This window comes from Littorina saxatilis, unplaced genomic scaffold (assembly GCF_037325665.1).
Source record: "Littorina saxatilis isolate snail1 unplaced genomic scaffold, US_GU_Lsax_2.0 scaffold_448, whole genome shotgun sequence".
Lineage (NCBI taxonomy): Eukaryota > Metazoa > Mollusca > Gastropoda > Littorinimorpha > Littorinidae > Littorina > Littorina saxatilis.
In genome coordinates, this window is record NW_027128991.1 from 30,001 (window position 1) to 42,500 (window position 12,500).

The window sequence follows — 12,500 nt, forward strand, 5'->3', positions numbered from 1 at the left end:
GTTTTCGCACGAATGCGTTTTTACGTGCATGACCGTTTTTACCTCACCTTTCGGGCAGCCAGGAACTCTCATGTAAAGTGTCATGAAGATCAGTCCAGTAGTTTCTCTGAATCGGTCTTTACACACACACACACACACACGCACACACACGCACACACACACACACAATCACATACATGTAAACAAACACACACACACACACACACACACACACACAAACACCCACGTACACACATAAACACACCGACATACATACACACATACACATGTACACACACACAGACACGCACGCTCACAGATAGACGCAAACACGCTCAGCACCACCAAAACACCCACATCTTTCACCCGCTCAGCACCACCAAAACACCCACATCTTTCACCCGCTCAGCACCACCAAAACACCCACATCTTTCACCCGCTCAGCACCACCAAAACACCCACATCTTTCACCCGCTCAGCACCACCAAAACACCCACATCTTTCACCCGCTCAGCACCACCAAAACACCCACATTTTTCACCCGCTCAGCACCACCAAAACACCCACATCTTTCACCCGCTCAGCACCACCAAAACACCCACATCTTTCACCCGCTCAGCACCACCAAAACACCCACATCTTTCACCCGCTCAGCACCACCAAAACACCCACATCTTTCACCCGCTCAGTTCCACACAAGTAGCGAGCATGTCCGGCAGCTTTCGGTACCTTTACTCCAGCAAAATAATCTGGTCTGTTCTCCATGATCCTGCAACTAAAGCTTACTCCCCGACCCAGGAAACACTAATGTAAATCCCAGTAAAATGATGTTTTTGTTGTTGTTGTTGTTGTTGTTTTCCAATCCAGATTTTGCAAATCCACTGAAAGGTATGTTTCCTCCGTGTAATCAGTTTGATTCACCAGCTCAAATCCTTTTGAGCATCTCTGTTATTGGATACATACCACACCTCGACACTCTGAGATTGAATGTTTCAAGAATTCATGTCATAAAGAGCTATCAGCGAAATTGCCGGGTTTTCCCGTGTAACATGCCCCTGATGGCTTTGCCGTGAGGGCGTAAAACTTACATTTTCTCTCATTATTTCATCACAAAATTCCCTTTATGCACACTGGGCACCCATACAGACATACTGTAATATTCGTGTACACTACATTGGGGTGTGCACGTTAAAGATCCCACGATTGACAAAAGGGTCTTTCCTGGCAAAATTGTATAGGCATTGATAAAAATGTCCACCAAAATACCCGTGTGACTTGGAATAATAGGCCGTGAAAAGTAGGATATGCGCCGAAATGGCTGCGATCTGCTGGCCGATGTGAATGCGTTATGTATTGTGTAAAAAAAATTCCATCTCACACAGCATAAATAAATCCCTGCGCCTTCAATATGTGCGCAATATAAATTGCATAAAATAAAAATATAAAAAAATAAAAAATAAATCTCTGCGCTTAGAACTGTACCCACAGAATACGCGCGATATAAGCCTCATAAGCCTCAAACCATACTGTATTATTGTAACACCTCACCAAGTGGGTCGTCTTATCTCATGTAAACCATACTGTATTATTGTAACACCTCACCAAGTGGATCGTCTTATCTCATGTAAACCATACTGTATTATTGTAACACCTCACCCAGTGGATCGTCTTATCTCATGTAAAACCCTTTCAAGACCTCAGACGGTGAACCGAACTTTTGCACGACAAGGAAGGGTGTCTTTAAACACAGACATGGTTGTGGTGACGACCTGCTGCCTGCGGCATTCAGTGATTGGTGCTGTCTAGGCCAACCGGTGTTGCCGCTAGGTTCTCCGCTCCGCCGCTGTCGGGAAACAAATATGACAGAAAAACATGATAACACGTTGGTTTAAACGAAATTGTATTTAGAATAAATGACATGAAACTATTAGCAGCATGCAACGGGGACAGGAACGCAAGCAGAAGCTTATTGTACGTGACCAAAACAATACAACATTACACACTTCCCCTTCCTGGTGGACATGACAAGTAGAGGAATGTTACAGGTTGGTTGTCTGCGTAACTATGCTGGTTGGTACATTTGTTTAGATGTGTATGGAAGGTTTGTGGTGGTGGTAAGGTAGGTTGGGTGGTGGTGGCGGTGTGTGTGTGTGTGTGTGTGTGTGTGTGTGTGTGTGTGTGTGTGTGTGTGTGTGTGTGTGTGTGTGTGTGTCGGTGCGTGTGTATGTGTGCGTGTGTGTGTGTCAGTCTGTCTGTCTGTGTCTGTGTGCGTTCGTGTGTTAGCTTATATGTCTGTGCGTGTGCGTATGTTTGTGTGTGTGTGCATGTGCGTTTGAGTGTGTGGGCGTGTGTTTTTGTGTCAGAGTTTCGTGGGTAGCATAGAAACACGAAAATACCAACCAAGCATCCCCCAAAAGCGGCGTATGGTTGCTTACCATTTTGGTGGGGTGAAAAATGTCATACATGTAAAAGCCCGTGAACGAAGTAGAAGAAGAAGAAGAAGAAGAAGAAGAAGAAGAAGAAGAAGAAGAAGAAGAAGAAGAAGAAGAAGAAGAAGAAGAAGAAGAAGAAGAAGAAGAAGAAGAAGAAGATGATGAAGAAGAAGAATTAAGAAGAAGAAAAAGAAGAAGAAGAAGAAGAAGAAGAAGAAGAAGAAGAAGAAGAAGAAGAAGAAGAAGAAGAAGAAGAAGAAGAAGATGGAGAAGAAGAAGAAGAAGAAGAAGAAGAAGAAGAAGAAGAAGAAGAAGAAGAAGAAGAAGAAACAATTCTTACGCCATAGAGGCAACGCCGTGGTGCAGTGTACATCATACTTACGCCATACAGGTAACGTCTTGTTAGAGTGTTCATCATACTCACGCCATAGAGGTAACGTCGTGCAGTGTTCATCATACTTACGCCATTCAGGTAACGTCGAGGTGCAGTGTCCATCATACTTACGCCATAGAGCTAACGCCGTGGTGCGATGTTCATCATACTTACGCCATAGAGCTAACGCCGTGGTGCGATGTTCATCATACGCCAGAGAAGTAACGCCGTGGTGCGATGTTCATCATACTTACGCCATAGAGGTAACGCCGTGGTGCGATGTTCATCATACGCCAGAGAAGTAACGCCGTGGTGCGATGTTCATCATACTTACGCCATAGAAGTAACGCCGTGGCGGAGAGAAGCAGTGAAGGGGGCGGTGTGTGCGGTGCTCATCCAGACAACGGTGCCTGATTCTGTCACCCCAAGCACCCCAGCGTGTATCGAGGATCGACATATGGATGAATTCTGCAAGTACAAAAACAAAAACAAAAAAAGATATAAGACACACACTGACACAAAACACAACATAAATAGGAACATCATTTTGCAATAGTTCATGGTCCATGGTTCAAGCAGTAGCGCGCTGTCTTGAACAGTGTGTTGCTGTATCGACGTAAGTTCGAGTTCGAGGTTTAACTCATAACTCATAACTCATAACATTTTATTGATCCAACAAAGGAAATTAAATTGGTCATCAGCACATAAGAAGAACATATTTCAAATACTCGTCCAGGTGTCCCCCGTCGCGACACATCAAAATACACTTTACCACAACGGGAAACCGAACCTAGAAATACGTCCCATTTAAAGAAAGGGAAAATAGAAGCAATTGCTTACTAGACTCACCTTATGGAGTAGCCTATGTCTCATGTGAATCGAAAATAAAATATTTGCTGTTACAGCTTCATAAAGTAATGTTCACGAGAACGTTGATTGTGTAATCATTGATATCGTAACTTGATCCTAATTCGACCTGTGTCAATTCATTCAATTATCAAAGATACACACTTTTCCCATTCCCCCCCTCCTCCCCCCTCTTCCCGTCAATATGACTAGCCTCATAATGAACACTCATTTGTTTTCTTTTTCTTTGTTTCTTTTTTTCTTTTGTTGGGGGGGGGGGGGGGGGTGGGGGTGGGCGTGGTGAAGCAAAATACACACAAAAAACATTGCAATTCTTCCTTGTTAGACCCAGTTGTAGTCGGGATGATTCCATTAATAATAGGCCAGTGAGGACAAAACACATGTCTGCTCAGACTCTGAAGTGACCTCATTTGAAATTTCTGACATCCTTAGTCTAGCCAAGACAGAATAAGGATAAGGATAAGGATAATACCACAGACACTAACCTGTGACCTCATAAATCAAACAATGACCTCATTGCTTGATATAATCAAGAACTTATTTTCTTGATAGCTCAGTGGATATTGAGCATGTATATAATTAGCATAGGTACCTCAGTGTAGGTATCGGTGCCTAACACGGGATCGGCGGAGTTCTGGCAGTCCGCAGCCGGGGACAATGACCACTGTGAACAAACATGCGAACAGACACAGTGAACACGTATGTTAACACACAGTGAACAAGTATTTGAACACACACAGTGAACACGTACTTAAAGCCACACAGCGAACAAGTATATGAACACACACAGTCAACAAGTATTTGAATACACAGAGTGAACAAGTATGTTAACACACAGAGTGAACAAGTATTTGAACATAGAAAGTGAACAAGTATGTTAACACACAGAGTGAACAAGCATGTTAACACACACAGTGAACAAGTATGTAAACACACAAAGTGAACAAGCATGTTAACACACACAGTGAACAAGTATGTAAACACACAGAGTGAACAAGTATGTAAACGCACAAAGTGAACAAGTATGAAAACACACAAAGTGAACAAGTCTGTAAACACACACAGTGAACAAGTATGTAAACACACAAAGTGAACAAGTGTGTAAACACACACAGTGAACAAGTATTCAAACACACACAGTGAACAAGTAAGTAAACACACACAGTGAACAAGTTTGTAAACACACAAGGTGAACAAGTATGTAAACACACAAAGTGAACAAGTGTGTAAACACACACAGTGAACAAGTATTCAAACACACACAGTGAACAAGTATTCAAACACACACAGTGAACAAGTATGTTCGCACACACAGTGAACAAGTATTCAAACACACACAGTGAACAATTATTTGCACACACACAGTGAACAAGTATGTTCGCACACACAGTGAACAAGTATGTAAACACACACAGTGAACAAGTATGTAAACACACAAAGTGAACAAGTATGTAAACACACAGAGTGAACAAGTATGTTAACACACAGAGTGAACAAGTATTTGAACATAGAAAGTGAACAAGTATGTTAACACACAGAGTGAACAAGCATGTTAACACACACAGTGAACAAGTATGAAAACACACAAAGTGAACAAGTCTGTAAACACACACAGTGAACAAGTATGTAAACACACAAAGTGAACAAGTGTGTAAACACACACAGTGAACAAGTATTCAAACACACAGTGAACAAGTATGTAAACACACACAGTGAACAAGTATTCAAACACACACAGTGAACAAATATGTAAACACACACAGTGAACACGAATTTGAACACACACAGTGAACACGTACTTAAAGCCACACAGCGAACAAGTATATGAACACACACAGTCAACAAGTATTTGAATACACACAGTGAACAAGTATGTAAACGCACACAGTGAACAAGTATGTAAACACACACAGTGAACAAGTATGTAAACGCACAAAGTGAACAAGTATGTAAACACACAGAGTGAACAAGTATGTAAACACACAAAGTGAACAAGTATGTAAACACACAGAGTGAACAAGCATGTTAACACACACAGTGAACAAGTATGTAAACACACAAAGTGAACAAGCATGTTAACACACACAGTGAACAAGTATGTAAACACACACAGTGAACAAGTATGTAAACACACAAAGTGAACAAGTGTGTAAACACACACAGTGAACAAGTATTCAAACACACAGTGAACAAGTATGTAAACACACACAGTGAACAAGTATGTTAACACACAGAGTGAACAAGTATGTAAACACAGACAGTGAACAAGTATTTAAACACACACAGTGAACACGTACTTAAAGCCACACAGCGAACAAGTATATGAACACACACAGTCAACAAGTATTTGAATACACACAGTGAACAAGTATGTAAACGCACACAGTGAACAAGTATGTAAACGCACAAAGTGAACAAGTATGAAAACACACAAAGTGAACAAGTCTGTAAACACACACAGTGAACAAGTATGTAAACACACACAGTGCACAAGTATGTAAACACACACAGTGAACAAGTATGTAAACACACACAGTGAACAAGTATTCAAACACACACAGTGAACAAGTATGTAAACACACACAGTGAACAAGTATTTGCACACACACAGTGAACAAGTATTTGCACACACACAGTGAACAAGTATTTGCACACACACAGTGAACAAGTATGTTCGCACACACAGTGAACAAGTATGTAAACACACACAGTGAACAAGTATGTAAACGCACAAAGTGAACAAGTATGTAAACACACAGAGTGAACAAGTATGTAAACACACAAAGTGAACAAGCATGTTAACACACACAGTGAACAAGTATGTAAACACACAGAGTGAACAAGTATGTTAACACACAAAGTGAACAAGCATGTTAACACACAAAGTGAACAAGTGTGTAAACACACACAGTGAACAAGTATGTTAATGTAACCGTGCGCCAATCTACTTTCCTCTTTCGTACTGAACTCAAACACTAAAGCAGACGACACAAGTTATATTACCCAGGTTCTTTTATTCCATACGATGAAATGGGGAAAATGTGGGATAACGGGGGTTTATCTTCAAATACAACTTTCACTGTATAGGACTAAACAACTTAAAAAAAAACAATATTCTCACTCTTCATTCTAAAACTACATTCTTTCCCTAAAGATACCCTTTAAAACACACCAAATCCTTTCCCCAAACTACACTCTACTCTAAATCCTCACTCTCAACTTTAATCAAAAAAACCCACAATGAGACTCTAATTTAAAACAAACGAAATCTAAAAAAACAACTTAAAAAACAATTCTTTAAACAAAACCAAATCTACAAAAACTCTAACAAAATCTGACCAAAATCTCTCCACTAAATCTAACTACTCTTCACTAACAAAACCTAGTCTATAAAAACAAATCTACGACCCACTAAAAAAAGAAAAAGACCTAGCTAAACCCGGAAAGACCTAACTAAACCAGAACAAACATAACTAAAACCCAAACCCCTCTAGAAAGAAAGACCTGAATCTAACTAGAACCCGAACAGACCTAACTAAACCCCGTCTACTGAAACCCCGTCGCACGCTCCGACATCCTGCAAACCACAGAATGCACGCCGTAAGCATACGTAAACAAATCAACAATTTCAACTACCACAAGCTAACTCGTTAAACAACAAAACACATCATTCCTACCAAATAACATGCCTACAATACATATACCGTTCTCTCAAACAACGGTCTTCTAAAGCATTCACACACAAAAATCTTCCCAACCATCCCAACTCACAAAACAATCTACTTGAACATTCAAATATATCCTCCCCCCAAACAACATATTATTCTTTTCACCGCCTACCCATTTACAGAAAGAAAATTGTTTTAACCTACCAGCAAAAGAATCCTCACATTCCGGAAAGATTTCCGGCCGTGACAGACATGTCACAAAACAACGGCATTAAAAACACGCCGCACCAAATACACGCTCTTCTTCCCTCAAAGATTCCAAGCAAAAGCACAGTTTTAGCGTTCACATCCTGTGCACCGGTGTCACAAGATTAACCCATTCAACTCGCGGGGTGTCAGGCAGCCCCACTGTCTTTAATTAGTGCCTAACGTCGCCTTCAACTATTCAACTTTACATCGCGGCGGAGAGAAAAAGGAGATGGAACAAAACCACCTGTCAATTGTTTCTTGTTCACAAAAACATTAATCACAAAATTTACTCCAGAGGCTTGTACAAAAAAAGCAATCGTTTTACCTATGCAAATTTTAGAATCGGCTATTCCGCGAGACCAATTCAATAGAAATGAAACTCAGTCTCGGAAACCTTAATGGATCCCCGATAGTATAGAGGTACCACGAGTTCACACGGATGCACACAAGTGCATGTGTACCGTAACTGTCGTTCCCAAGCTCACATCCTCCCCAACTTAGACTGTCGTCTCCTGGCGACATGCCAGAATCAGAAAAATTCAAAAAAATATTTAACCTCCCAAGAACATAATATTCTCCATCCTCAAATCATTTCAAAAACTTTCACACAAAAACAACCATCAACTGACTAATACAATATTTCTCCAAAATTAAATGTTCTGAAATACACATTTCACATAATCCTTCCCGTGCCAATAATCATATCTCCTGTCGACATCCAACTCACACAAGTTGACAAAAAATCACAACTCATCCTTAACAGAGGCAGTTCCATGGTTCACTTTACAAAGAATTATGTTCACCACTTGCCAGATAACCAATAATGATAATCTTTACGACTTATCAAATATTTTATCTCTCTTGAGCATACATCAGAACAAAATGTTGACAATCTTTACGATTTATCAAAGCATCTGATCTCTCTTGAGCATACATCAGAACAAAATACTGACAACCTTTACGATTTATCAATGCATGTCCCCTCTTTGTATCCCAACTGTACTTGGCAACACAATCTTCTAATCAACTAACAAAATGACCACTTGCCAAGGCAATGAAAAAACTGGAAGTCCTTAAAACTCACCCAGAATATCAAACCTTTAGTCAAAAATCAGCAATAACCTAATGTCACTCATCACAATTAAACCATTCAACAGGAGTATTCATAGGCAACCATACAATCCTTCAGAATCTATTTCAAAAATCCACTAATATTAATTCTAATAAACAAAACCAATGTACACCCTGTCTTCAAACAAAGACATCAATAAGCGCCAGAACTCAAATTCTAAAAAAATACCACCAAGAAAATAGCGAGAGCAGAGGAGACAGTAAAAGTGAGAGCGGAGAAAACAGTAAAGACAAACCAAATGATAGCAGAGAGCAAAAAGGAAGAAAAAGGTCATCTAATTCCTTACAGGTAGCATACTTTGCTCCTGAGGCGTACGAGGCTGGAGACGCCATACACAAACCCAAGAATCCCTAAAAAAGTGCAGCCAAGAGAATTAGAAAGTGGGAGCGGAGAAGACAGTAAAGACAAACCAAACGATAGCAGAGAGCAAAAAGGAAGAAAAAGGTTATCTAATCCCTTACAGGTAGCATACTTTGCTCCTGAGGCGTACGAGGCTGGAGACGCCATGCTCAAACAAATTAGAATGTGTGCGCGTAGACAATCGGCTAGAGACAACATAAAACCCGTCAAATACCACCACCTCTGGGCGTCCTTGTGGTAAACTGATACAAGTTGAATGCGTCCCAGGCACCCTGTCTACAGTATATGAAGTTTAATATGATATATATCCTTCTCTTCTTCACCATCACTCTCCTTCCTTCCTTCACAATCCTTCCTTCCTTCCTTCACAATCCTTCCTTCCTTCCTTCACCATCCTTTTCCCTTCCAATATGTATGATATGACGGTATTTCAACATTATGTTGTTCACCATGTTTCGATCCTTGAAACAAATCAACCGGCAAGCGCAATACTCACGCCCCAAGCACACGGCTTGCAACAAAAACCACACTAACACCCATACATACAACCACAAGTGTTAGTAATCACATCATTGTAGCGTAATCAAACATACAACTACACATGTCCGTCATAATATCAAATCAACATAATCGAACACACTCTTCCAGTGCTGGTCCACTCCCCAACTCTGTCTCTTTGCACGGTGTGCAAACAGTCTTTCACAAACGTCCGAAGAAATGTTAATCGTTGAAGTCCTTCTTCTGTGGATTAACAGAATAAAAAGAAATGTTAATCACTGTAATCCTTTCTTCCACGGATTAACAAACTAAATGGCAATGTTGACAACAAAGCCGCATCCGTCGACGTCACGCCCGGACTCCCTCCAACTTCACACACGTCTGTCTCCTCGACACCAGCCCGCGTCCGGACTGCATGCCTGCCATCCTCTCCCTGTGCGACGGGGTCCCCTAACCTACTCTATTCCTAGCCCTAACAGTAACACCCCCTACCCACCCTTGCTCCGCAGCGCCAAATGTAACCGTGCGCCAATCTACTTTCCTCTTTCGTACTGAACTCAAACACTAAAGCAGACGACACAAGTTATATTACCCAGGTTCTTTTATTCCATACGATGAAATGGGGAAAATGTGGGATAACGGGGGTTTATCTTCAAATACAACTTTCACTGTATAGGACTAAACAACTTCAAAACAAACAATATTCTCACTCTTCATTCTAAAACTACATTCTTTCCCTAAAGATACCCTTTAAAACACACCAAATCCTTTCCCCAAACTACACTCTACTCTAAATCTTCACTCTCAACTTTAATCCAAAAAACACACAATGAGACTCTAATTTAAAACAAACGAAATCTAAAAAAACAACCTAAAAAAACAATTCTTTAAAAAAAACCAAATCTACAAAAACTCTAACAAAATCTGACCAAAATCTCTCCACTAAATCTAACTACTCTTCACTAACAAAACCTAGTCTATAAAAACAAATCTACGACCCACTAAAAAAAGAAAAAGACCTAGCTAAACCCGGAAAGACCTAACTAAACCAGAACAAACATAACTAAAACCCAAACCCCTCTAGAAAGAAAGACCTGAATCTAACTAGAACCCGAACAGACCTAACTAAACCCCGTCTACTGAAACCCCGTCGCACGCTCCGACATCCTGCAAACCACAGAATGCACGCCGTAAGCATACGTAAACAAATCAACAATTTCAACTACCACAAGCTAACTCGTTAAACAACAAAACACATCATTCCTACCAAATAACATGCCTACAATACATATACCGTTCTCTCAAACAACGGTCTTCTAAAGCATTCACACACAAAAATCTTCCCAACCATCCCAACTCACAAAACAATCTACTTGAACATTCAAATATATCCTCCCCCCAAACAACATATTATTCTTTTCACCGCCTACCCATTTACAGAAAGAAAATTGTTTTAACCTACCAGCAAAAGAATCCTCACATTCCGGAAAGATTTCCGGCCGTGACAGACATGTCACAAAACAACGGCATTAAAAACACGCCGCACCAAATACACGCTCTTCTTCCCTCAAAGATTCCAAGCAAAAGCACAGTTTTAGCGTTCACATCCTGTGCACCGGTGTCACAAGATTAACCCATTCAACTCGCGGGGTGTCAGGCAGCCCCACTGTCTTTAATTAGTGCCTAACGTCGCCTTCAACTATTCAACTTTACATCGCGGCGGAGAGAAAAAGGAGATGGAACAAAACCACCTGTCAATTGTTTCTTGTTCACAAAAACATTAATCACAAAATTTACTCCAGAGGCTTGTACAAAAAAAGCAATCGTTTTACCTATGCAAATTTTAGAATCGGCTATTCCGCGAGACCAATTCAATAGAAATGAAACTCAGTCTCGGAAACCTTAATGGATCCCCGATAGTATAGAGGTACCACGAGTTCACGCGGATGCACAAAAGTGCATGTGTACCGTAACTGTCGTTCCCAAGCTCACAATAACATACACAGTGAAGAAGTATTTTAACACACACAGCGAATAAGTATTTGAACACACGCAGTGAACACGTATTTGAACACACACAGTGAACAAGTATTTAAACACACAGTGAACAAGTTTATAAACACACAGAGTGAACAAGTGTGTAAACAGACACAGTGAACACGAATGTTAACACACAGTGAACAAGTATTTGAACACACACAGTGAACAAGTATTTGAACACACACAGTGAACAAACATATCAAAACACACACACACACATTGAACACTCATATAAACACATTAGCGTCCGGCCCTGGCAGTGCACACACATATTGACACACAAACAATACACACTATTATAAACACAACAAACACTGCAAAAAATATCAACACACACACAGTGAACAAAAATATTATTAACACACACACACAGTCAACACACATATGTACAGTGAACATTGCTGTGGTTTGTGTTCCGCATTGACCTCTGCCCCTGTTTATGTCCACATTTAAAACGAACATCGTGTAACTGTCAGAAATTTTTTTGTGTTGATTTTTACATTCTGTGAGAGAGGGATGTGTGTGTGTATGTGTGTGTATGTGTGTGTGTGTGTGTGTGTGTGTGTGTGTGTGTGTGTGTGCGCGTGCGTGCGCGCGTGTGTGTGTGTGAGCGTGTGCGTGCGTGTGTGCGCGCGTGTGTGTGTGCGTGTTTGCGTGCGTTTGTGAAGAATCAACTTGACAGTGCGATTTGGAATTCTGCTGTGCCTAATGATTGTACAAGCTTTCACCAGTTTGGGATCTGAGTTGTGTTGATAATTGGTGTCGATGTGGTATGTTAATTGCTGTCGACTTCGACGGGCGCAGTGGCGTGGTGGTAAGACAGAGGAGGAGAAGAAGAAGCTGTAGACCTACCCGCAAATGGTCAAGCTACAAATGGAGAAGGTGTCATCGCACGTCACCGC

The 12,500-nt window shown here is 40.8% G+C and overlaps 1 protein-coding gene and 3 long non-coding RNA genes across 4 annotated transcripts in view; all 4 read right to left on the minus strand.

Annotated features, from left to right (window-relative positions):
- Window positions 1-1,449: 1,449 nt before the first annotated feature.
- LOC138957290 (uncharacterized) lies at window positions 1,450-4,299 on the minus strand. The gene is made up of 3 exons (XR_011452989.1): window positions 4,244-4,299; window positions 3,119-3,252; window positions 1,450-1,822 (listed from the first exon to the last, which is right to left on the minus strand). It is a non-coding gene; the product is annotated as an uncharacterized lncRNA (long non-coding RNA).
- A 2,346-nt stretch (window positions 4,300-6,645) lies between these two features.
- LOC138957286 (uncharacterized) lies at window positions 6,646-9,346 on the minus strand. The gene is made up of 2 exons (XR_011452985.1): window positions 7,183-9,346; window positions 6,646-7,080 (listed from the first exon to the last, which is right to left on the minus strand). It is a non-coding gene; the product is annotated as an uncharacterized lncRNA (long non-coding RNA).
- A 795-nt stretch (window positions 9,347-10,141) lies between these two features.
- On the minus strand, window positions 10,142-11,550 carry LOC138957287 (uncharacterized). Its single transcript, XR_011452986.1, has 2 exons — window positions 10,680-11,550; window positions 10,142-10,577 (listed from the first exon to the last, which is right to left on the minus strand). It is a non-coding gene; the product is annotated as an uncharacterized lncRNA (long non-coding RNA).
- An 896-nt stretch (window positions 11,551-12,446) lies between these two features.
- Window positions 12,447-12,500, minus strand: part of LOC138957289 (neurofascin-like) — a 43,052-nt gene continuing 42,998 nt past the window's right edge. The window contains exon 7 of the mRNA XM_070328424.1: window positions 12,447-12,500. This exon is cut by the window's right edge and continues 17 nt beyond it. Within this exon, the coding sequence (XP_070184525.1) occupies window positions 12,447-12,500 (54 nt within the window).